We start from the raw sequence: 20,813 nt of genomic DNA on the forward strand, positions 1-20,813 counted from the left end.
GAACACTTCCAGTGATGGGGTATTCAAAGTTTTTCCGGGCACGGTTTTTCTAAACCTACCCCACTGTTTCAGTTTAAAACCACTGCCCCTTTACCTGTCACTACAGGCCCTGGTAAAAAGTTTCTCTCTCTCTCTTTCTTATAACCCTCCTTTATATACTAGAATACTGCAACAAGGGCTCCCTGGAGTTTTCTCTTCTCCAGGCTGAGCAACCCCAGCTCTCAGCCTTTCTTTGCAGAAGAATATCACCTTCAAGGCACTCCTTGGGATCTGATCCAACAGATCCATGTCTTTCTATGCTGGGGACCCCAGAGCTGGACGCAGTACTGCAGTACTAACAATTCCACTATTAATGGAATATCACGTCTATTAACAAGCACAAGCCCTCGCTATGGATCCTGCATGTCTCAGGCCCATTTGGCTTGCAAGCCGCCGACTTCTGATCACTCTGAGAGGGGACATACGGAACGGGTGGACAACTGAGGGTCATGTGGGCAGTTAACCACGCCTCATGAGGCTTTGGGAACACGCGTTTCCCGTGTAAATTCGCGCAACTCGTGTAACACCCCTCGGTACGCGCGGGTAGCCCCCCTCTGTGTGTGGGGGGGCGGAGGGGGCCGCGGCCGCCTCGGCCACCCAAGATTTCTGATTACTCTGAGAGTGGGGGGGACACACGAGGGCAGTTAATCACGCCTCACGAGGCTTTTGGGAGACGCATATTTCCCTTGTAGCGATGTAAAAAAACCCCCCTCGTACAGTGCGCTGCGGGGAGGGGGCGCCTCAGCCGCCCAAGATGGCGGCGATGCATGAGGGGTGTGTGGAGGCGGAGGAGGCGGCGCCCCCTGGCGGCCGAGGCGCGGCTCCGCACGGGGGGTGTGGGCGGGAAAGCGCCGCCGGCACGTGGGGCGGGGTGGGCGGGGCGGGGGCGGCCACGCCCACTCCGAGGCGGGGCGGTGGCCCGCGGGCCAATGGGCGGCGGCGGCGGCGGCGGGAAGAGGCGGCGCGGGGCGTACGCCCCGCGCCGCCCCTTCCCGCCGCCGCCGCCGCCGCCGCAGTGTGTGGGGCGCGTGTGCGCCGCGCCCGCTGCTCCCGTCGCCCCCGGCACTCCGACCCTCCGGCGAGGTAACGGGGCTGTGGGGACTGCGAGGAGGAGGAGGAGGAGGGGGATGAAGTGAGGCGCGGCGGGAGGCCGGGGGTGGGGGGCCGCGGCACGTGGCGGGTGCCGCCCGCCGCGCACGTGTGCGGAGCGCGGGTTTTGGCGGGGTGGGGGCGCGCTTCATGAGGGAGGGGGTGTGGTTGGGGCCGTGCCCGTGTTCACTTCGCCACTCCTTGGTGCCCCCTCCGCGTTCCCGGCCTTCTCCAGCCGACTCTCTCTCTTTCTGGTTTCCCTGCAGCCCCCACCCCCCGACCCGCACACCCCCGTCCCTCCCCAGCACCGCCATGGCCGACGAGCTCGACTTCACCACGGGCGATGCCGGCGCCTCCTCCACCTACCCCATGCAGTGCTCGGCGCTGCGCAAGAACGGCTTCGTCGTGCTCAAGGGGCGCCCCTGCAAGATCGTGGAGATGTCCACCTCCAAGACGGGCAAGCACGGCCACGCCAAGGTGAGCGCTCGGCCCGCAGTGTGTGTGTGTGTTCCCGGCCGGCAGGGACGGGTGTAGCGTTTCATTTGGCTCTCTGTCTTGCTTTTTTGCCTTTCTCGCAGCGGCGTCTCGCGTGTCTCGTCGCTCCAGAGCTGACTGAAGGGTTTCCAGTCACGTAAAACAAGAACGATTGAGGGCGGGGGGGAGGGGGGGAACTTAGTTTTTTTTCTTCCAACTTTACCGCGTTAACGCTTTTTTTAAAACAAAACAAAATAACCGTTTACCGCTGATAGTGGCAAAACGAGTTTCTGTAGAATGGGGGTAGAGTAAGTTCTGGAAGGGGGGCCGATGAAATCGCTAGGGCGTGGTTGGGCCGTGCTGTCGCTACCCCACCACAGCACTTTTGTGTCCGCCCGTGCCGGCACTCTCTCTCACTGTTGCAGCGCCAGACCAGAAGGGCCCGTGCCGTGTTACATAATCCGGAGAGCTCGGCGGACACTCGGTACTCCCTGGGCCTGCTCTGGCCCTGTTTCGCTGCCTTTGCCTCGCAGCTTCTTTCCTTTTCCCAGCACTGGGACAGGAGGGCCTTCCCCCTCCTCTGTCCCAGCAGGGCCGTTCTCAGCCGCTGTCTGGGGCTGCTGCCTGAGCAGTTGGCTGGTGCAGCTGTCCAGGGCTTGGAGCAGGGCTGGAATCCCCCCTCATTCATTCAGCCACTCTTCGTGGCGGGAACATGAGTGTTTAGAGACAGATCTCTCACAAGCACACACTAAAGAGATTTCTGAGTTTCCACAACCTTGTGTGATACGTGTAGGTGGGTAGAGTATTTGGGATTTGTCAAAGCTGGAGTGTACCAAGCTCTTGCCAGTTTTTTCCTTTCTCCTTCCCCTTTTTTTTAATAGACAGATACAGTTTTCTTAAACACAGAAACAGGTGTGAGAGGTAAAGGACCCGAGAAGGGCTGGATAAACTGGTCATCCAAGCTCCAGCAGCAGTGGGCAGTGCAACTGGCAAAAGGGAGGTGGGGGCTGCTGTGATCTCTCTGCACGACCACGGCTTTTCCCCTTAACCTCTGTGTTGTCAGTGACACTTGTGATTCTCAGAACAGCTAGAACTTAAAATAACACATTTTCTTAACCTCTGCACGATCTGAGCTTGCTGCTGTAAATAAATCTGCAGAAGGCAGTGAAAGACAACAGCGATCTGTTTTCACGTAGGGTTTCTGTGGTGTTCTGTTGAAGGGATCAAGAGGCCTCCTCTCAGTGTGAGGGATGTCTTTGTACCGCAAGCAAAGAATCTAGGTGGAATCTGGGATTGCACATGGTTTCTTAGAAAGCTGTGTGAAACCGGTTATCTAAGGTGCCATACAGCAGTGGCATCTCGCTTCTCTAGGGCCAAGAGTAACTGAAGTTATTTTTCTACTCTTGCAGGTCCACTTGGTTGGTATTGATATCTTCACTGGTAAAAAATATGAAGATATTTGCCCGTCGACTCATAACATGGATGTTCCAAATATCAAGAGGAATGATTACCAGGTGAGTTAACAGTCATAAGAGGCTTTATGCTCTTAATACCACATGTAAACTCTCTTCATCCCCAAATTTGCCTCTTGATACAAGTACTGTTGTCAGAATTAATTGAACTTGCTTGTCTAGATATCACATAGCATTTATTGGATTGTTAAGAATGTCAAAACTCTCTGCTAAAGAGGGAGCCCCTTTGTGTGTTAACAGTCTCATGTTACAGTAGTAATCTTTAAATGTGACAGGTAATAGACATAATTCATAATCACGTTTTTTAACTATTGCTATAAGATCACTTCTGTGTTCTTTGTGATACTGGCATCCTTTAAAATATGGAGAGAGGTTATCCCTGCTGCAAATTATTATTATTAGTTAAAGGATAGTCAAGCTCTCACTTCAAGTAGATTTGAATCAAAGTATATACTGGCATTTATAATTTCGCTCTTACATAGGGTGGATGAATTCCCCAAACAGTCTCAAACTGTATCTGATGCCAGTTCTAACTTGCTACAGTGTTTTTTCCTCCTCGTGTGGAGATGGCTTTAGTTGATATCAAATAATTTTGGTGCTCCTGAAGTCTGCATTGAAATACCTGCATGAAGAGAGCTCAGCAGGCTTCTGTGATGCCTTCTGTGGCATGGATAGTGAGCTCTTAAAAGCAGCACAGTTCAGGTTGAAGTTGTAATGTGGGGGGTATATTCCCATCATATCTGGGAATAGTTCTGGTCAGGAGTTTAAACATCCACATCATCTGGAAAGCTGCAATGGCTTGACAGAGCCCAGCAAAACAGATGATGTTGTTGGAATACAGTGTGACCAGCCTGTCCTAGGGCTCAGACCTTCCAAGAAATTCTTAATGTTACCTTGGTGGTCTTTCTCCATTTCTTGGGTTCTTACTGCTACAGAAATTCCTGCTATTTATCAGACTTGTTAGGGTAGCCTTTGGATTTACTATTCCATGTTCCCAGTTCCCCAGCCTGCTCTGTCAGAATAGCCATTCCCCATAGCTCAGGCTTTTGGTTAGGCTGAAAACAGCATTACAGAAGTGGTCCACGACTTTGGTGGATGTTCCCTGATTTATTCACTAGTGTTTCATGTAAATGACAGTATCTCACTGTAGAAATGCAGGTGTGGAAGTGTACAGTTACTCTGTTGTGTACTTTGTACACTTCACACAAGCAGTGCTGTTCCAGTTATTGTTTCTAATTCACAGATAAAGCTGAACCAGTGACCTGGAAGCAGTACATTTCCTAAATCTCAAGGGTTAGTTTTGCAGTGCCCAACACAGTAGGAAGTAACCAGCAGGTTTCTGTTGGTTCTTGACAGCAGACTGGCTTTTGCTACAGTTGCCCTAAGCCAGCCAACTAAACTTACTAAAAATTGACTTACAGAAGGTTCTTAACTGTTACAATAGTAAAGAACTGATGTAACAGGCAGAGTTCACTGCTTTCTGCTTACCTTCAGCTACTACCTGCTAGTGACTGCTGATGTTAAACTTCCTAAAAGTGGCCTTCTCTTCACAGCTGATAGGTATTCAGGATGGGTATCTCTCCCTGCTGACGGAAAGTGGTGAAGTTCGCGAGGATCTCAAGTTGCCAGAAGGGGATCTCGGCAAAGAAATAGAAGGAAAATTCAATGCCAATGAAGATGTGCAGGTGAGTGTGGAGGGCAGACAAGAGCAGTTATGGCTGATTCCACTTGATGATGCAATGAAGAAGTCTTATTCTGGTACTGACCACTTGTATCTCTTTGTGAAGAGTGGGTTACAGGGGTGGGAATTGGCCCTTTGAGATGTAGAAGGACTTTTGTAGTGGAGTACTCCAACGACATGGGATAGATACTAAAATGTGAAAGTCTGTAGCTTCTAGGAGCACTTCCTGTGGCATGGTCTGGAGCTCACCTTTGTGTCTTCTCTTCCAGATATCTGTCATAAGTGCAATGAATGAAGAATGTGCTGTAGCCATAAAGCCTTGCAAGTAAAGAAGATCGCCAGGCTCGGGCAACTGCTCAGGTCTGGACAAACCACAGATCTATAAATTTGGTTCTTATTGTCACCAAAGCTCTGGCCTTCACAAGCAACCTCATTTCCTTTTTGAATTCTTAAAAAGCAGTGCTGGATTCTGGATTAGTGTTGCAGGCTAACTGGCAGTTTTCAAAATCACTGAGGTTTTAATTCCTTAATTGTAACTATTTTAACATTCCTGTGGGTTTCAGCTATGGATCTAAGAAACCAATCAGGTGTTACTAGTGGATATATTTTTATTTGCTTGAGCAAAACAGTGTTTGTCTGTATGAACAGACAAAATACAGTATTCAGGGGCTTTTAGATAAGCTGGTAGGTATCTAGGATTATAAAGTGACCTAGAGCACAAATAGTATTTTTCTTGACATCTTTAGGTAGAACTGACAATAAAAGTAGCCTTTTTTTTTTCTTGTTTTTTTAAAGCTTAAGTACTTTGTGGATTGGGACTCTTGCAGAACTGTAGGTGCCAATCACAACTTTTAGACCAAGAAACTCAAGTGATCAGAAATGCCAGCTGGCTTGACCAAGCCCCAGTGGCCATGTGCAACTTAACTGTATTACCTCTGTTTTCTTCTTTGCCAACTTGTTGGCTTATTGTAATGATAAAATGGTTTAAAAAAAAAAAAAAAAAAAAGCCTACCTGTGGTTTAGGCAGGCAATTGGAATATTGAGTAGATAAGGCATAGATAGGTCAAGGGGACACAAAGGTGAGAATGGATGTTAAAGCTATAGACTTTCACTCGAGGCCTTTGTCAGACTTGAAAAATAAAATAGAAAAATGCAGTTCAGTTGCTTTCCTTTATTATATTTATCTTAAACTATAAAAGGGTGACAAACTCCATGGGAATCTGTTGCAGTGCTTCCAGCTTTAGGTTTTAACCTTCAGGTTCAGACCATATTTTTGTAGCACAGGGACCACACGTTTTTCAAAAAGTGGGACAAACTGTAGCATTGAGCCTAAACTAAATGCATGTGATTCTTTTTAAGAAAAAAAAAAAAAAAACTATTGTATTTTCAAACTATAAACTTGACAGGCGATACCGAACAACCATGGCTTAACTGTAAAAGTAAAACACTCGCTACCTAGTTAGGAAAGCTGGCTCCTGTCCTAGAGAGCTCTGAGTCATAGCAACACGCCTGCATGCCTCTAACTATATTATAGTAGCTTCACAAGGCTTCACAGCAATAGTTATGGAAGGATCATTAGCCTGCTCCTGTTTAAGGCGTTCAGCTTGAATTCTAAGACTTGGTGACTCTCCATGAGTGGGGAAACTTCCTGTAGTCCATGGCTCAGACCTCTCTTCACAGTTGATAAATTGTTCCGTGAACTTGCCTTAATCTTCAGTGGCTGGTGGAGGATGACACGTAAGCTCGTGGCTTGCTGCCCCGGACAGCACGCACAACTCGCGCCACTGGCAGCCAGAGTCAGGCTTCACGCTGCTCTCAACTGCTTCAGGCGTGTTCAACTCCATAGCTTGTACTCTCTAGTCCCCAAAGGGCTCGTGGCAACTGCCCCGAACTGCCCTTGGACACACCATGGCAGGGCAAAGATGGCAAAGACACGCATTTCCCACAGACTCCTCGTGCCAGGGAGAGCAGTGATGGTAAAGACAGCAATAAATACACTCTGGTAATAAAGCACAGTTACCTGGGACACCTGGCAGAAGCAGGACCTGCCTCATGCTCTTGCCTAGCACAACACATGTTGCAGGTGAACTCAGTAAATAGCACCTTGACCGAAGTGGCAAAGCTGCTTTTAGCAGAAGCTGTAGATTGCAGTGCCTTCAGAACAGCTCTGAAGCGTGTGTGGAATAGGTGAGGCTACTCTGCACTCTCCAATGGGCTGCTACCTAGAAGACAGGCTTTGTTGGCTTTGGAGGTGACTAAAAGCACTGATGATGGCGCTGACAGCAATCTGAGCTGTGTGGTGTCACATGGGAAGTCACAGGTTTGCTATGTCAAACTAATGCAAGTTCTAATGCTATCACCATATTACAAATACTTCTAATATGCTTGAAAACTACGAGACTTGAATTTGTCCTTGTTCTTGGTAGTGCTTTAGTCTACTTTCAGATGCCTGTCTGTCCTCAAAAACCTTGTTGGAAGACAGGTCTTTGATGCCACTGGCTCACAATCTGAGCAGTTACTCAGACTAAGCTCTCTGGGACCAGGGCTGGTTTTAGTCCTGTTCCTACAAGCGGGGTTCAGGCCTGACTGGAGTTTTCAAGTACTACAGCAATCTAAAGATAGAGGTTTTATGACCTCCAGCTTGCTGGAAGAGCCCTCCTGGGGCCTTTCAGACATCCTTCTATTGCAACCTTCAGTTCTGCAAGATTTAAATGGTTAAGTACTTCATTATAGGTTTGTTCTTATATACTTAGTTCTGTTTTTTTGTGAAGCACTTCAGACACCATGGAAGTGCAGAGCATCATGCATGAAGCTTCCCATAGATAATACACAAGCATGTCTTAAGCATAAGCTCCAAGTTTCAGTAAGGTTAAAAGTTGCTTCTAAATTAGAACATGTATTTGAGGCTTTTTTTTTTTTTTTTTTTTTCCAAACTAAGATGTTTCAGTTTCCTGTTGGGATCGTTGCAACAAACTTTGTGATCAGTAGCCCATAGGGATGTGTATTTTTTAAGATCCATAACCAAGTGCTTAGGGAAGTTCTCCTTTCATAGCTTTACTTTAAAACAAATCTTAACAGTGTATTTGTTCTGTATTACTGTCTTAACACTTAAAATTGTGTCAAAAACCATAAACTGTAAACTTCTGATAGCTGATGGCAATTGCTTAAAGGCTGTGAACACAGGCAGGTGATGAGAGGTGTTTCCACTCCAAATAATGCATTTTTTTTATGGCTCCTGTTCATTGAGTTTCTCGTACTACTTTACATAATTGGAAAGACTGCAGTGTTTCCTGCCTCAAATGTTGGCAAATGATACTTTGAGATTTCAATAGATCCTTCTGATTTTTGCTTACAATGGTGGTTTTTCAACTGGGCTCTTGCTGGTTGAGCCATGTTCTCAGGGCTGTTTTTTTTAAGAAGTTAGCTGAAGTTCATTGTTTCTCTTGCAGGTTTTTGTAATCTACAGTGTACCCAGAAATGGTGCACGGTCTGTAGTTTCACAGAGCAGATAATTTTACATAATCTGTAAAGAAGTCAAGTTTGTTGACAGTTCAAACTCTTATGGTTACTGCAGGTCAGTCTCACAGAACTCAAAATTCAATAAACCCCACTTGTTTTCTTTTTTTTCTTTTTTTTTTTTAATTTCTGTTTTATTTGGTCGAGCAATTAGAATGTAGTTTGTTACAGTAGAACTAAACTTCAGGCTATTAAAAGAACCTTGTTAAGGATATCTCGAGTATCCACGGGGACTGTTGTGAAGGTGTGGGATCCCGGGGGGGCGTGGTGGAGCGATCAGCGTGGAATGAGGGGGTCGGGAGCCTCTCCAGCACCTGCAAGCCCGGCCCCACAGGATTTGGCACCCGGGAGCGACTGGGTTTGTGAACTCCAAGGAACTGTTTGCTGTGCTTTGCTGTATCGCAGAAGCCCTTGTTGTCCTGTGCTGTCTGTTGTAAGCAAACCCGCCTTCTCCCGGGGAAAAGGGGAGCGACGGCCACAGCCGGAGTTACGGATCGTGGGACAATCCAAACCCCGCTCCCGGCCCGAGCAGCTCCGCCACTCTCTTTGGGAAGCTCGTGTTCTCGACACCACGGAAACGATCAGGGGGGGGAAAAAAAAAAAAAGAGATTTGTACGTGTGTGTTTTGCTCCAGAAATAATAATAATAATAACAATAAAGGTGTCAGTGCTGTGGGGAGGCTGGTGCTGGTTACACTGAACGGGGCCGCGCGGGGGGGGGCGCTCCACGGCCCATTGCCTGGGGTGCGGGATGGAGGGAGGGTGGGGGAGACGCGCGGCTGCGGGAGGAGCGTGCGCGCGCCCGTCCCGCGGGAGCAGCGCCGGGAATTCCATGTGGGAATCGTGGGAATCCCGGCACCCGGCGCCGCCATCTTCCCGGGGCCGCCCCCGCCGCCTCCCGGCGTGCCGCGCGCGTTGACGTCACCGCCGAGCCTATAAAAGCACGGCGCAGGGGCCCCGCACTTCCTTTCGGCGGGAGCGGCGCGGCGGGAGTGCCATGGCGCCGGTGAGGGGGAAGGCCGGGGGCCGCAGGGGAGCTGTGGGGCGGGCGGGGGCCGGCAACCGGCCCGGTGACGAGCGCGGGGCTCCCCGAAAGGGCTTTGAGTGGGGGGGCGATTGTGGGGAGGCGGCTGCAGTAAGCGTCGCTCGCCGGGAGGTGGCGCTCCCGCTGCCGTATCCTCCTCCCCTCACGCCATGTGTGTCCCCCGTTTCCCCGGTGTGCCCTCCGACAGTGTGTCCCCCCTCGCCCTGAGTATCCCCCTCTCTCGCCGTGTGCCCCCAGTTCCCCACAGTGCATCCCCCTCGCGTGTGTCCCACTGTGCCGTGGGTGTCCCCTCCTCCAGTGTGTCCCCATCCCTCCCCTGCCATGCCCGCCCCATGTCCCTCCCATGCCGTGCGTCCACACCACCCCTTTGCTCGGATTAAAGCTAGCTCTGGCATCAGTTTCTTAATATTGGTTGTTTTTTTTTGTGCGTGTGTGTTTGTTTTAGCAAAAAGACAGAAAGTCTAAAAAGTCCACCTGGAAGTTTTGCCTTGACCTGACCCATCCTGTGGAAGACGGAATCTTTGATTCAGGGAATTTTGTAAGTCGTGGTTTTGCTCATACTTGTGACGGATGGTATAATTAAAGCCTTATTACAGTAGCTGAGTTACACCTGGAAAGCTGCATTCTTAACTAGTAAGATCAGCAGCTGTCCTTTAAATTATCAGCGCTTTTAAAAAGTTATATATGGCTTTAGTTGTCTTATATAGACAGTATAGTTTATACCTGTCCTTGAACAGAACTGTTTAAAATTCTGTTTCAGCAAGGGAGTGATATTTTATAATTACATGCTCTAAAACCTTTCTGCATTGTAAATACTTCTATCAGGACATGAGTAAACGGTGATTTTTAACGTTGCTGCATGACTAGGGTCCCTTCCCTAGTTCATACCTAGGGTGCCATTCCCTAGTGTTCTATTTGTTTGATGTTGAAACAGGAACAGTTCCTAAAGGAGAAGGTTAAGGTCAATGGAAAAACTGGGAACTTGGGCAACACCGTTCACATTGAACGTCTGAAGAACAAGATCACTGTGACATCTGAGAAGCAGTTTTCCAAAAGGTTGGCACGGGTTTCCTCCTGTTGTGTTTGTGGTAGAGAGTTTTGAACTGTTTTATGTTGAACATAAAATCACAGAGTCGTTAAGGTTGGAGAAGATCCTCAAGATCATCGAGTCAGATCATAAAACTAACACTGCCAAGTCCATCACACTAAATCATGTCCCTAAAATGCCCATTAATACTCATTTCCTGCCTGCAAAAGGGATTTCATTTAGTGCACTTCTGATACTTGGAGAGATGTCGGCTCTAACGTTCATAGCACTTGTAAATATTAGCAAAATATGTAATTAAAACATTTATCATAGTAGGTATTTTTAAAACTGCTTTTTAAAACTAAAGGATTGCAAATTAAGCTCACTCTAAGCACATTAATGCAAATACTCCAAATAGGTCCTTAGAAGTGTATCGAGGGAAGATGGACCTTTAACAGGCAGACTGAATTCAGGTCATGGGTGGCTGTTCGATTATTTAATTGGTTGTATTAAAATGTGTGTGTATGTGTGAGATATCTGTTGTTGCAAAGACCCCCATAAGTTAAATAAAGCCTTAAACTGCCAATTTTGTTAGGACACAACAGATAAGTGCCCTGATCAGAGGTACAGATCCTGCCCTCCATTTGTTTGCTGATACAGATGCACCAGAATCCGTTACATTGAACCAAGGTTCAGAACCAGTTCTCAAGACCAAGGTTTAAAACCACTCACCAGTGCTTTTCAGTTACGGGCATTTTGCTGTTTAGTCAAAACCAGATAATAAATTCTTACATGTCTGTAATGAAAACCTTTTATTACCTGCTACATAGGATAATCTTCTATTTCTGGGTGTGACCAGTGTGTCTTGGGTGGAGTGCAGACAGCAGCAAGGGCGGTTCAGTGAGAAGGTTCTAACATGAAATTCCTGTTTTCAAGGTACCTCAAATACCTCACGAAGAAGTACCTCAAGAAGAACAACCTGCGGGACTGGCTCCGTGTGGTGGCGTCGGACAAGGAGACCTACGAGCTGCGCTACTTCCAGATCAGCCAGGATGAGGAAGGGTCAGAGTCCGAGGAATGATGGAATCCTGGCCTTATGCTCAGCACAGAGTACGAAAGACTAGAACACCTATTTATAAGAACACTTAACTTATTGGTGAATAAAGGTTTTGTACCCTGTTCGACAGAGCATGGTTGGTTTTCTGGTATTTTTCTTTCATTAAAAAGCAGCTCCGGGGAGTGGTTTGATCTGCAGTTTTCCTTCCATTGCCAGAAATCAGCTGGTCACTTGGCACCAGTGAGAGTCCCAGTAGGAGAATACTGAGCCCCTTTGCCCAGCACACCTGTGGGACAGTTAGATCAATTTTTAATCATTGGTACAGATAAATCCTGGAGGTTTTTGTGATTGAAAGTACGAGCTCCTACTAATTAACGTGGAGCTAATGGCATAATACTTAATGAAAGCTTACTTTTAATTTACTTAAAAACCAGACAACTTGTAAATATTTTTTTCCTGTGTGATTTACCTAATTCATTAGTTGGTTGTAGTGTTCCTGTGTATAACCACGAGTCAAACTCCAGTATGACAGAGGTTTGTTAGCTGGATTTATATTAGATTGATTGATAAGGAGGTGGAGACAAGTCTCATTGCCAGCATCCAGCTAAAACTTAAAAGAAGCAGTGAGATGTCCTTTAATATTGACAGTGACTGAATGCCATAAGATCCATACAGATGGTTCTACTTTTATGATTTTACAGTTCTTGTATTTGACTTCTGGGATTATTTCCTTAAAACAAGCATTTCTTTATTACAAGTGAGGGGTTTTCCATTGAAACATAAATCGCTCCAAATCCTGTAAAACAGTTCTGTTTGTGTAATATCAAGAGAAATTTGATGAATTTTCACTAAAAAAGTATTTGTGAGCCTGCAGCTGCAGTAACTGTTGCATGAGGATGCATTTCAGTACCATGTGCTGTTGGGCTGGTAGTGTCCTCTGCATGTGATTTATTGTTACTCTCAGGTCCCAGAGCATTGGTGAACTCTGGAATAAGTAGTGTCATATTTGTTTAACATACAAAACAGGGATGCATGTAGGCTCTGATACTGATTTTTGTGCTTGAACAAATCTGCTAGTTCAGACTGAAGTGTGCTTTCTAAATGGTTTGATTTCCTGATGGTTTTTTTAAAGTAAATTGTTATATCAGTATTGTTTCTGCTGGCAAACCTCTCAGACATTCTATTTAGAGACTTGCCAAAGCACAGAGCAACACATTAACAGTCAAGTGCCACCCCCTCACGCCACCTAAATCTAAATGAGAAGTACAGAAGGGGAGGTGAACTTTGTCAACAGGCTTTGGGGTCCTGTTTGTCATCTTCCAATGTGCTTGAGCAGCTGTTCCTGACGGGTGGCCCAGGGAGAGGAGAGGAGGCAGCAGTGGAACAAGAGCTACTTTTGTCATCTCTGCCTTGCTGGTTTGTTCCATTTTGCTGTCTCAGAGGTAGCGAAAGGAAGGGAGCAGCGTGTGGCTGCCAAGACTGATATGTGGGACTTCATATGCTTCAGTGGAAATAAAACACCAGAAGACCTGTCCCAACCTAGGGCACTGGGTAATGCTGCCTTGGAATTTCCCACTGGAGAGAAAAAAACAGGCAGTTTTGAAGCAACAACTAAAGGTCCTTCCCTTCCTGGAAGTCCAAAGATCACTGCTGCTGTCACAAAGCATTTACAGCATTGATAGTTCATACTGGGTTGAACAAGCCGGGTTTTCCCCGGTAGACTTGCAAGCATTTGTAAAACTGGCGTGTTTTCTTGGCTGCACAAAGTTAAGCAAAGGGCCTGAACTTAAAGAGTTGTATTTCAAAACACATCCCCACCTGGTGTTTCAGTGTTGTGCTTTTATGTGACAAGTACATCCTTTACACCTCACTGACACAACAAACCTGTTGTGATTAAATAGAACAAGCACAAACAAAGTCGGAGCTAATGGGATCACGCTGCCTTGTTATCCTTCCTTTCAAAGCAGGCTGGCAGTGTGTGGTTGTACAGCCGAGCAGATACAGACTGTCATTAGTCAGGAGAGAGGGAAACAAGGCCTGGGACTGCAAGCAAAGCAACTTATTTCCTAGCTGCGTTTGGAGGAAAACTGCCAAAGTGCTCATGCAAGTTGTGTTACTCCCTGAGCTTCACTGCAGTGAGGATGGAGCCTTGGAATTCTTTATCCTGATGCTTCAAAATGTTGGTAACCTTTGCAAAACCAGAATTCTGATTAACAATTGTTGATCTAGAGTACTTAGCAAATTTAGGAGAGTTTTTAGATAGTAGCCAGGCATTTTTGTTTTGTCCTTGTGTTGCTGCCCAAGCTCTGTTGACTGTACCAAGAACTTCCTAACTCGGCTTTTTGGAGCATGGGGGCTGTTACAGCTCTTCTGTAGGAGTTCTGTCAGGTGAAGTTGCACATATGTGTTAGGCACAGAAGCCACAAAGAGGGATTTTAAATTTAAGTGGAGCTTTTACAGTCCAATTGTTAAAAGACTCATGGAGAAAACTCAATGAAGTCCACAGATGAGAATTTGACCTCAGGAAACACTTCAGAAAAATGGTGATTCTTTCATAAATTCATGTATTTCACACTGAAGAGGCCAGGTGTGATGCGGGTGACAGTGAGGGAACAGAGCCTCTTATTGTTCAAATGTAAATTAATGCAAATTATCATGATCAGAATTGAAGCAAGCTTTTCCAAAAGCCAGAGGTCAGTGTTTCTTCGATCCTTGGTGGGGTATAACTCACTGAGATGGCAGCTCTGCCCCGCTGGGAGCAGCCAGGTACCTTCCTCAGGGACCTGGCAGGCCAATTGTTTCTTTCCAACTAGAATCTGCTGTAAAATCACCAGTTTTGTTCATCTTTGTTTTGAAAGTTAAAAGATCCTGAACAACTTGATAGCAGGCAGGATTGACTGCTGGAATTTTCCATGTTTAGTGCTGGACATGAGCCCAGAAAAGCCCTGCTTGATGGAGGGACAGGTTCTCTGGAGCTGCAGGGACATGTGCTCCTGCATCAGCCACAGGATGAAGCTGCTGGTAAAAAATTATGTATCCACAGCACAAAGACTTCCAAGTTCAGCAGCCACAGAAACCTGCTCCAGTCTCAGGTGATGCTCAGGTTGCTCTAGGATTTCCAGAAGGGAAAAGCACGAAATCCAGCAGGACTGAGTGCTTTGAGACCCCTGCTTTGCCTCCACCCAGCTGAGAGCCCTGGGTCCATCAAGCCAGAAGTGTAATTTGGAGAGAGGAATAATCATTGCAGAGCATCACTTGCATGGGTAGCTCAGCAGATGGGCCTGGGCCAGCACCTGCCAGCTCAGGGCTCAGGAGGGCAGTGGCACCATAACTCTTATTAGACTTCAGTATAGCCAAACTTTTTACATTTATATGCATTCTATGTTTTATAAACATATAAAAATCTGTTGTAAAAATATATTTTACTCCCCCTTTAATTTTTCAAGTGTTTTTCCCCTTTCTTTCTCAAACAAATGTTTTCACTGCTCTCTCCCAAATAAAATCGGTTTATGAGAGACATCCCACACGTGTAAAATTCCAATGTCTGTCAAACAAAAAGAAGAAACAGAGATTTTTAAGCACAAGTGGCTGTTGCCAGAGCAGCAGTAGCAGCACCACACAGGCTATTTATGTGTGAGCACACAGAGATATTATTTTTCTGCACCACCAGTCTCTATTGCTTTTACTGCAGCAAAACTCTTATTGTCTTCCATTAAAAAGAAAAAAAAAAGAACAATAAGCCCCACAGCATTTCACCAGTTTTAAGCATCACTAGTAAAGCTACTTCTTGATGTACCTGTGTGCTTTCTGTCTGTTTGCTCTCCTGGCCTATAGCCCCATCAGAAAACAGCTTTATTATATACCCAGAAATAGTAAGATCAGCAATAAAGAGGTAAATAATAGCAGGAAGTGTCTGAAAAATGTGTCAGGGTACTCATGTATACAATAAACCCAGCATGTGGCAGGTTTTAAAGGAGGTGCAGACTCAACATTGTCACAAAACATCAGCACGAAGTAATTAGAAACAGAGAGGCCCGTGGAAAATAAATACTCAATAATAGCCTGGATGTACCCAGCAGCAGGAAATGAGCTTCAGTGGTGGAGTGATCTGATTACACCAAATATAGACAAAAATAAGGAACAATTGTTATTTCTTTTTAAAGGCAAAGACAAAGAAAAAATTTCTCATTGGGCAGATCAGTAGGGATCAAGTTGCCTCCTCACTGTATATTTTTATATATATATGTATGATATATACATATAATCTATATATGTGTATATTTTATTTATCCATTACATATTTAGAAGGCTCTAGGGCTGTCCCAGCTGTCCTGGCAGGGTAACTCAGAGGGCCCACTATGTGGACATCTGCCCTGGGAGCAGCACGGGGCTGCAGGGCTCAGCAGGGATTCATGTCAGCACCCCACTTTTTCAGCCTCTAAATCCACCCAGCCCATCCAGCCACTCACCTTGAGATTGCTGCTCAGCTGTCCAGTGGACACAGAAGAGCTGAATTCCCCTGGCACGTGTATTTTTGGCAGGGTGCTGGCCTAAAACCCCTTTCAGGCTTCCCTTGGCACCGTGGCTGCTGTTTGAGCCCTAACTCACACTCAAACAATGCTGTTGCAGAGCACAAATCACAGGTGGGAGGAGTGGCCTGGGATAACCAGGACATGCCCCAAACACCCCTCTGGCAGGATCCCATGAAGTCCTCATGGAGCAGGTTGAGGGATTGCTTCCAAGGAGGGTGTTTCTATGACCCCCCCCAAGCCTGGAAACTGCCTTTTGCACCTGAATCCCTTTGCTCTGAGGGTTAATAAACTCACAAAGTGGCACCAGCTGGGATAGGTTTTCCATTGCTGTCCATCCCTGCTGGATTTAAACGAGCAATTAAGAGAGAAATGCTTTAATAGGTTATTAACAAATCTTTTTCCTTTTTCCTTTTTTTTTTTTTTTTAATTAAGTAGTTTAACTTGGCAAGGCAGTTCAAACACCCCCATCCCACCCCATTCCAGCAAGCCTGATTAGAGTCTCATGTTTGTTATGATGTTCTTGCCATTAGTTCAGAGGTTTGGTAGGGATTTTAAATGGAAACATGGGACTGCAGGCATTTTTTTCAGGAGACCATTGGCCACACAGTGGCTCAATCACCACACTGGTGTTCCCTGCACGCTGACAGGATGCTCTGAGCCCAACCTCCAGCTGCCAAAGCCAGCAACAGCATCAGCATCTTCTTAATCACTGGCACAGGGGGCACGGAGGGCAGACGGCACTGAATTATAAACACAGTGAGGTGCACGAACAGCAGAATTGAAAGCAAATAACTAAAATGCTTCAGTTTGCTACAGAAGAGTAGAATGCTTCCAGGAGCAGCACTGCCACTGGCTCAGGCTGGGGAAATCCCAGTTATCCCTTGCTCCTCATCCAGGACAGATAAGGGGGTGTTCAGCCATCGCTGTTCCCAACCTGGTAACATTTTCCAGCAAAGCTGCATTCATCAATCTTCCTCCTTCCAGCTCATTTAGAAAATATTTACACTGTTGGCAGATAAGGGTCCTGAGATAGGGGCAGTTCTGCTGACACAGTGAGACGGGAGCTGTGAAGCCTCCGATCTCCCCAGCAGTTGTTTCACGGCTCTTCCTCCTGCTCCAGCCTGGGATACCGAGACCCCCACGGGGATAAAGACCCTCCCCATGGCACCAGCTGCAATGGGGCACAGCGTTGGGCTGGCAGAAATAACTGGCAGAGCCTCTGGGTGGGCAGCAAGGGTCAGCTGAACTAGAGTGAGTGGCCTGAAGCCCAGAGCAAGAGGGTCCTGCCGTCTCTCCCACCTGTGTAGCACCCACCAGACACCCCAGGGACCTGTTTTTTTCCTCCCATTTTTGGGGGCAGATGGGTATTTGCTGGAAACAGAGATCAAGTCTTGTTTTCTCTGGGTAGCCTTAGGAGTACAGGATGCAGAGCATCCCAGGGAGCACTCACAGGTGTGCTGCCACAGCTTCCGTGCTGCCGTGTGCGGGTGTTTCCACGAGACACTGTATTGGAGCTGAAAAATATGAATCCAAACCAAACACAGGAGCCTTCTAATTACACCAGCCCGGCTATTAAATGTAAATTGCCCTAGTGCTTGCTTTCAGGCCTGCCTGACCCCTGGCTAGACAGGTTACAGCCCCAGTGCCAAACGATCTTTGCTAACAGCACTGCAGCAGCAAAGTGGTCAAGAAACACAGAAGGGCACCAAAATTTTTTGTATTGGCTTAAAAACCATGAAGTCGAATAATGAATTATTTTTTACTCCTCTGCAGTTTAAGGAGTGGTATTTCTCAACTCTTCTTGACAGGAGACTTAGAAATTAATTGGCTTTTTAAATGAAAGTTTTGGGAAATGGTGTGATGCCAAAGGCTGAAGTGTTAAGTTAATACATGGAAAAAGCTGTAGTGAGTCTGACCAAAGGTTCTGGACCCCAGTGCCCTCCCATCAGTAAGGGTCAGCCACACCTACCAGACTGCAGCAGCTCATGGTTAGGGACTTCCTAAGCCAGAGCTGCTGTGTCTGTGTTCAATAACCCTCTCTAGATTCTCTTCATACTGTCAACTTGTTCAGTTATTTCTCCAAACACCAGTAATTGCCAGGCTTGCAGTTGTACAAAAGCAAAAAGTGTATCTGTGAACCCAGCAGAAGGTGGAGCCAAACAAAGCAGGAATGTTCTGAAGATGAGATGGGTGCTGCTCTCCCGGGGGAAGGAGGGATGTCCAGGAAGATGGGTTGTCTACCTGAGCATTGCTGGCTCCAAATGCATCCCTCTGCTCCTCCTCGGCAAGCAAAAGCACATCCATGCATTAAAGCAGAATTTAAAGGCACAAATTGAGTGGGTTTCCCTGCCTCCTGCTGAAGCCCTTTTGGCCCTTTGGAGGAGAAAATAATCAATTAATTCCTGCACAGGATCAATCAGAGCCCAAAGGCGTGTGCAGAGCCCAGGGCTGGGCACAGGGATGAACATGACCAGGGAATAGCTGCACCAAAACCACATATATTTCCAACACAATTATTAGATGAAATAACCATTACTTATAATGAAAAACATACTATATGTCATATACAGATAATGTATAAATAAAATATAATCATATTTTAGGTATCATATTATACATATCATATGTATATATGTATACAACGTAATAATAAAATATTTATATATTATATATAGTATGTATAAATTATCTCTCTCTATATGTATCTATAAATATGTATAATTCCCAAGGCAAGGTGCCTCCCAGAGGACAGGGGTGATGGCAGCAGGGTGCTGACAGTGCTGCACCACATCTGAGCTGTGATGAGCTCTGTGGCCCTTGGAGGTTAGTGGGGAGAGGAAATCTGCTTTTTCTCAGTGACTTCTGACCTTCAAACCCACCACAGAAAGCTCAGGAGGGCTCTTTTCCTCTTCCCACAAACACAACAAAGAGGCACAAAGCAACTAATGTTGTTGCAGGTGCAGAATTATCTGTTGGGAGAGCAAACTGCAGAGATTGTGATAGAAAACTGCAACTTTCCTGCTCACCTTTAGCAGGGAGCCTGTTTCCCACATCAGCCCAATAACTGAAGAGTCAAAACCCATAAAATCAGGAACCTGGGCCTGGGGACCTTGTCTGCAGCTCCTCACAAAGCAATGCCATTGGCAGGGGTGCCCTGGGAGGGCTCTTTGCCAGGGTGGGATTGCTGGACCTGGTGCACAAAACCTGTGGGGAGAGCTCTGCTTGCGAGTCAAGAAGCCACTGCTGTCGCTTGCCTAATTCCTCTGGGTCTTTTGTGCTGCACACAAAGAGTTATGATTATAAGAATATCTCCATGTGCTGCCCTGAGCTTTGCTAAGCCCCAGAAGCAGCTGGGATGCCTAATTCCCTTTAAAACAAACGGCATTCCTGTGCCAATCCCTTCAAGATGGTTTTACAAATAGACCTTTGAGATGTGAGCTCAAAACTTGCAGGGTGGCTCCCTCCAGCACCGTTACTTTGCCCTGGGGAAAGAGGGAAGATACAAGTGAGAACAGTGATGACCCTAGGCTAGGATCAGACTGATAGAGGGATGAGTGAACGTGGGATGCAATTAAAATCCCTCCCAGTTTGGCCCATTGCTCTGCTTGCCAGGTAGCTCCCAAGACACCAAGGTTTAAAGCTCAGTGTTTGAAGATGTGCTGTTTTGCAGGGAAACGCTTTGCTGTAAGCCAGGGGCAGGGCTGGCTGCCCACACTGAGCACAGGAACCCCAGTCTGGGCTGCAAACTGAGCAAGCTGGTGGTGAACTGGTCACAAACAACCTGTCGAGCAAGAGCTAGCTGCTGAAATGAATAACACCAAAGCAATGCACTCTGGAGACTTGCAATGGGCAATCCATACGAGACAGCAAGGTCTGTTCATTCCTTACTTACCCAATATCTGGGACAGCTCTGTGGTTTATTCTTTTAATTTGGAATTCACTGCACGACTGTTTATCTGAACTTGGAAGTAGAGGTTAAGCAACGCTGCACTCATTTTTCCTAAAATTTCCCCAGGGTGTGACAACGGATCAGATCCATTTCTCACGTCAGGGTTTGATAACAGGAGAGCTTGCTTGAAAAGTGGAAAACACAGCAGCAAACTCCATCTCAGCTGCACAGGGGGGGAAGATCAAGACAGAAGATCACATTTTGCCCCAAGTCGCTGCAGCAGTGTCCTGCCCAGGACTCCTCACTTAAGGCAGGACATGACCCAGATGGCCCAGCTCCAGCCTGGATGAGCAGCAGCAGCCAGGGGCTGATGGTCCAGGCTGGGTTGCACAAAGCAGAATTATTTTAGGTTCTGTCACACTGCCTGCAAATAATTGGAAATCTGAGTTTAGTAATTAAAAGTTCTAAGGTGAACCTGGGATTATGGAAAAGAGCTGCTCGCTCAGCTGGTGCACAACATTCCAGCAATGCACAACGCACTTTTTCAGCTGCATTCATCATGCATAACCAATTTTACATTTCCCTGGTACTTTCCTCAACTAACTCCAAGAATCAACATGTTGGCATGTGCATGCATGCACATCCACTTGTACTTTCAGATTCCTCCTTTGCTCCTGTTTCTAAGGCAGTGCATTGATGGCACCATCTAGGTGCAATACCTCGAAGCCCAAATATTGAAGCTAAAATGCTTCAAAACCCTACTGTTAATGAGATTACACTTTGACTCACCTCAGATGCAAAATAGCAACCTAATAGGCAAGTAAGAAGCAGAGCTGGGTTGCAAGTTTAGCATCCACATCATGGGATGTTGGTTCCCTGTGACAGCCCAGGCTGACACAGGCAGAATCACAATCTCTTTATGCCAAGCCTTTAAAATCATGGAATCACATGGAAGTGATGAGATACTGCAAAGCCAGGTCCCAAGTGAAGTTG

At 46.6% G+C, this 20,813-nt stretch overlaps 2 protein-coding genes across 2 annotated transcripts; both read left to right on the plus strand.

Annotated features, from left to right (window-relative positions):
• Window positions 1–1,400: 1,400 nt before the first annotated feature.
• On the plus strand, window positions 1,401–8,947 carry EIF5A2 (eukaryotic translation initiation factor 5A2). Its single transcript, XM_050308211.1, has 4 exons — window positions 1,401–1,605; window positions 3,012–3,116; window positions 4,628–4,759; window positions 5,025–8,947. The coding sequence occupies exons 1-4, from the start codon at window positions 1,441–1,443 to the stop codon at window positions 5,082–5,084; spliced, it is 462 nt and encodes a 153-aa protein (XP_050164168.1). The 5' UTR covers window positions 1,401–1,440; the 3' UTR covers window positions 5,085–8,947.
• A 255-nt stretch (window positions 8,948–9,202) lies between these two features.
• Window positions 9,203–11,531, plus strand: RPL22L1 (ribosomal protein L22 like 1). Its single transcript, XM_050308212.1, has 4 exons — window positions 9,203–9,276; window positions 9,761–9,853; window positions 10,250–10,371; window positions 11,279–11,531. The coding sequence occupies exons 1-4, from the start codon at window positions 9,268–9,270 to the stop codon at window positions 11,421–11,423; spliced, it is 369 nt and encodes a 122-aa protein (XP_050164169.1). The 5' UTR covers window positions 9,203–9,267; the 3' UTR covers window positions 11,424–11,531.
• The last annotated feature ends 9,282 nt before the right edge of the window (window positions 11,532–20,813 follow it).

This window comes from Myiozetetes cayanensis, unplaced genomic scaffold (assembly GCF_022539395.1).
Source record: "Myiozetetes cayanensis isolate MyiCay16 unplaced genomic scaffold, myiCay2020 scf13, whole genome shotgun sequence".
Taxonomy (NCBI): domain Eukaryota; kingdom Metazoa; phylum Chordata; class Aves; order Passeriformes; family Tyrannidae; genus Myiozetetes; species Myiozetetes cayanensis.

Coding starts and splice junctions, on each gene's coding strand:
- RPL22L1 (XM_050308212.1), top strand. Junction 9,854..10,249: donor TCTTTGATTCAGGGAATTTT/GTAAGTCGTGGT, acceptor ATGTTGAAACAG/GAACAGTTCCTAAAGGAGAA. Junction 10,372..11,278: donor GAGAAGCAGTTTTCCAAAAG/GTTGGCACGGGT, acceptor CCTGTTTTCAAG/GTACCTCAAATACCTCACGA.
- EIF5A2 (XM_050308211.1), top strand. CDS start 1,441: ATGGCCGACGAGCTCGACTTCACCACGGGCGATGCCGGCGCCTCCTCC. Junction 1,606..3,011: donor GCAAGCACGGCCACGCCAAG/GTGAGCGCTCGG, acceptor CTACTCTTGCAG/GTCCACTTGGTTGGTATTGA. Junction 4,760..5,024: donor ATGCCAATGAAGATGTGCAG/GTGAGTGTGGAG, acceptor CTTCTCTTCCAG/ATATCTGTCATAAGTGCAAT.